Source organism: Octopus bimaculoides, chromosome 22 (genome assembly GCF_001194135.2).
Source record: "Octopus bimaculoides isolate UCB-OBI-ISO-001 chromosome 22, ASM119413v2, whole genome shotgun sequence".
In the NCBI taxonomy this organism is placed as follows: domain Eukaryota; kingdom Metazoa; phylum Mollusca; class Cephalopoda; order Octopoda; family Octopodidae; genus Octopus; species Octopus bimaculoides.
In genome coordinates this window covers 4,775,691-4,780,136 of record NC_069002.1, presented here as the reverse complement: position 1 = coordinate 4,780,136, position 4,446 = coordinate 4,775,691, and the positions used below count along the sequence as shown (strand labels likewise).

Below are 4,446 nucleotides of genomic sequence, written 5' to 3'. Positions count from 1 at the left end.
GTCGGTGCCTCCGTGATGCTGTTTCTTACGTCTCAGACAGACGATAATTAAAATGAAAGTTAGAATGAAGAGAAATGTCATAATTACACCAACCAAGATGTGTAAGTGAGATTTTGATGTGTCTTGAGAAACGGCTAACTGGTTTGGTTGGCTGGAAGCTGAAGAATAAATGGAAAAAAAAAAGCAGTTTAACCCTTTTGCATTCAAATTATTCTGCCAAATGTAATGTTTATTTATTCACATGGTTTTTTTACTAATAGTGACAAAGTTATTTTTCTAAATTCTTTATCATTTTCAGAATTAAGTATATTTTACCAAAAATATGGTAACAAAAGGAGTGTAACACCACCAACCCCAAGGTCAGCCCCTGATTGAACAAACCATCATCATTTAGCGTCTACTTTCCATGCTGCCAAACCGTTTAACCCATGTTGGCAGGGAAAGCAGATGCTAACCCTTTCATTATCATATTTTTGGTGAAATACAGTTAATTTTTTGAAAATGATAAAGAATTTAGTAAAATAACTTTGTCACTTTTAAGTTGGGGCTTGGGACATAAATTAACACAAAATTTTGATGGAAAGTTTCAGATTAAGATAATTCTAAAACAGGAATTTTGTGTCATACAACCAAGGGGTGGTTTCCGGTAGGGTGGTATCAAAATGGTTAAACAGCAACAAAGCAACGAACGGTTACTTACTGTCTGGAGGCTCGACAACAGTAAGCCAGGCACTCCGGTATCTGACACCAATGGAGTTTGATGCTACACACGTGTACCAACCACTATCCTCGTAAGTGACATTGGGAAGATAAAGCACCTCAGGATTGGAGATATTCAGCCCGGATTGCTACAACAGAACATGTTCACATGTAGTACATGAAGCACAGTTTATAATGGGTGGGGTTTGTAAGCCTCAAAACATTGGGACAGCTGGTTCACACAAATGGTGGTTGGAAGAACAGAGAGAGGAGGGAACAAGGAAGGGAAAGGAGGGAGAGAGATAGAAGAAAGGTCAGTATGTTTGGGGGAGGGAGTAAGTCAGTTTTGTTGACCCCCAGTGTTCAACTGGTCCTTATTTTATGAACCCTAAAAGGATGAAAGGCAAAGTGAACCTTGTTGGAATTTGAACTCAGAACCTAAAGTCAAGACAGAAGAAATATTCACAAAACCAAAGAAAGTTCTAAGTGAAATAAAATGGAATTTTCATTGTGGAAATATTAACACTATTATTACCACAGTGGAAATCTTCATAAATTTACCATTTAAGAGACACTGACAAAAGATTATCATGGTGGAAACATCGACAAGATTATCACCATGCTAATGATTACCATTGTGGAAATAGTGACAAAATTATCACCACAGGAGGAATTATCATTATGGAAACAGCAGATTATCAATGCGGAAATATAGATGAAGTTTCTATTATGCAACTATTAACAAGATTATTACCACTGTGGAAACAGCAAGAAGATTAGGATTGTGGAAACATTGATTAATGTATTTTAAATTTTCTCTTAACTCCAGTGGAAGACAGGGTTACTGGTAATTAACTATCAACAACAGAAGAATTATCTGTGATTAACTACCAATAAAGTTCACCTGCAATGAATCAACTACCATTAATGATAATAATGTTGTTGTTATCATTAACACTGTCACTTTCTTAGTAATAACATCTGTTAATTCACTCCAAAGCAACACATGAATTTATTAATTAAACCAAACTAATGTAATAATGGAGGATTCTCTTAGTGGTCACTTGGCTTGTTAGAAATAGTAACCTATTCTTGCTCTCATAAAAAAAAGAAAAAAATAACCATTTAGACCCCTAAGAATGTCTTCCTGGTTTCCATTTGAGATATTCTACAAAATTTTCACTGGATGAAAAAGCAAAGTTGACCTCAACAGCATTTGAACTCAGAACATAAAGGGCTGGAAGAAATGCTGCAAGAGTACCCTAAAGTGGTTGACAAAAATCCTTAAGATTTTCAGCAAAAATCTAGAACAGTGATTCTCAACCATTTTTTTTTTTTTGCCCATGGACCCCTTTGGTTCCAGTTTTACTCTACTGGACCTTCATGGCCATTTAATATACATGAGCAAAAAAAAAAAAGGTCCCATTATATTTTTATAATTAAATATTAGGACCTGAATTAAAAAAAAAAATTGAAATATTTTGTGTATTGTAGAAATATTACCAATTTATAGCATATAAATTCTAACAATAAAATTCTATATGGACCCTGGTTGAGAATCACTGATCTGTGATATAAGGAGCACATATATAAAGAGAAGCCTGGGATTTGATTTATAGAGAAAAGATAAGGGATGAAGAGAAGAGGTTTAGACAGACTATGTTTGAAATAACTATACTTACCAACGGCATCTACTAAAGTCGAAGGTTTGAACCTTTAAAATCTTAACAACATAAAGAGAAGCAGAGTGGGAGAGAGAAGAGAAGGAGGAGGAGAAAAACAAAAGTCTTTACATGTTAATGTATCTAATAAGTGTTGAATTCCACTGAATTACAATGCAGACACAGTATAATAATATCAAGTTTAAAAAATAATAGGATTGATAAAATAAAATGCCTTATACGTTGCTGATTTCAAACTACTTTTTGTTAATGACATTCCAAAGATTAATTTTAAGAAAGAAGAGAGGAAGAAAGAAAAATTTTATAATAATAATAAGAAGAATGAGAAGAATGATTGAAAGAGACTTCGGGCCATAATACATCAGATCTACAACATTCCAAATCATCACCATGTTTTTGTTTTTGAGATGTATGTATGTATGCATGCATGTGTGTGTGTGTGTGTGCATTTGTATACTTCCCATATGGATAAACACGCACACACATATAGTAACATACATACATAAATACATGCAGAAAACAGAAACAAATAGACGGAGGAAAGAGAGAGATTCATGCAAAAGAACAAATGACTGAGATGGTATGTGATGCTTTTGAAGGGAAAAATGAGTAAAGATTTAAGAAAACTTGCATCAAGAAACAAATGATTGATAAAATAAAATAAACATACATATATATACAAGTAATATATAACAAATATGTCTGAACAAACAATATACAAAAAAATTATTTTTACATTTTATAAATATTTAATTTACCAAATATTATTTATAAAAATATCTATCAACAAATACAAGTTATTTTTTATTGTTTCGTCCCCTCCCCCACATGTTAAATGATTGACAAAAAACACTTTTATTTTTGATTAATGAATATAGCTTTAGCAGTAGCAGTGGTAAAAAATAACAATAATATTTGTAATGGAGATACAAGGTTGAAAACATTGGGGTGGGGGTGTAAAGTGAATTAATCAGTCACCGTACATCAATGATACTTTAAAGTTATCAAATCCCCGAAAGAATGAAAAGGGAAGCCAACGTTGATGAAATTTGAACTCAGAAATGTAAGGGGGATAAAACCAAATAACACACACCATTGGTAAATAGATAGTATTGCTATATATATATATATACATATATATATATATATACATATATATATATACATATATATATACATATATATATACATATATATAGAGCAGTACTGTCAATAATTGGAGAACAATATTAATCAGTTATTATTCATTATCAAACGTTAATAGCCAAATAGTTTAACGCCCACCTGGGACCGGCGGAGATTTACGGAAGATTTCCTGCTTGAAATAATAACAATTATAATAAAGAAAACATGACCTTTTAACAGAAAGGAAAAAAATATATATTGGCAATAGGTGGGGAAAAACATGCTTAGATTCAAAAATTACAGGCATATATATATATATATATGTATATGTATTATATATATATATATATATATATATATACATACATGTACATATGTATGTATTTATACAAAAGAGAGAAATAATACAAAAAATGTTATGTTAAGTAGGATAAAACATGCATAACAGATAATGGTCCTTTGGGTGATATAGATTGGGAGTGGCTGGGGGTTGGGGGGAAGAAATATTTCTGCATTGAATATATAATACATATATCTACATACATACATACATACATACACATATATGTATGTGTGTGTGTGTGTATATACACATACATTCATCATGTACATTACATATCTGATTGCTCTTACTTTATAGTAAGTACCCTCTTGTCCACCCACCCCCATCTACCTGGGGGTATGATGAGATAAGTTTACCCCCCAATCTAATTTATCAAGTGAAAGATTATGCGTGTGTGTGGTGGTGGTGGAGTTGAGAGCGGAGCGGGGTTGGTAGGGTGGTGCCGATGGCGATGGCCTCGTGGGAATGTTTAATGTCCCAAGGAATTGCTTTACATGATAATCTTATTAAAGCTGTTATCAGGCAGACATGAAATTAAGTGAAGTTACAGTTTGGGTGGTAGGTGGGGGAGGGCGAAAGGTGTCTTGTTTGCTGACG

The 4,446-nt window shown here is 32.9% G+C and overlaps 1 protein-coding gene across 1 annotated transcript in view; it reads right to left on the bottom strand.

Annotated features, from left to right (window-relative positions):
• LOC106868677 (fibroblast growth factor receptor 2) overlaps positions 1-4,446 on the bottom strand; it is a 125,406-nt gene that overhangs the window by 14,077 nt on the left and 106,883 nt on the right. The window contains exons 8-9 of the mRNA XM_052975639.1: positions 701-848; positions 4-158 (exon numbers count right to left, since the gene is read on the bottom strand). Coding sequence (XP_052831599.1) covers positions 4-158; positions 701-848 — 303 coding nt within the window. The remainder of the gene's footprint in view (positions 1-3; positions 159-700; positions 849-4,446) is intronic.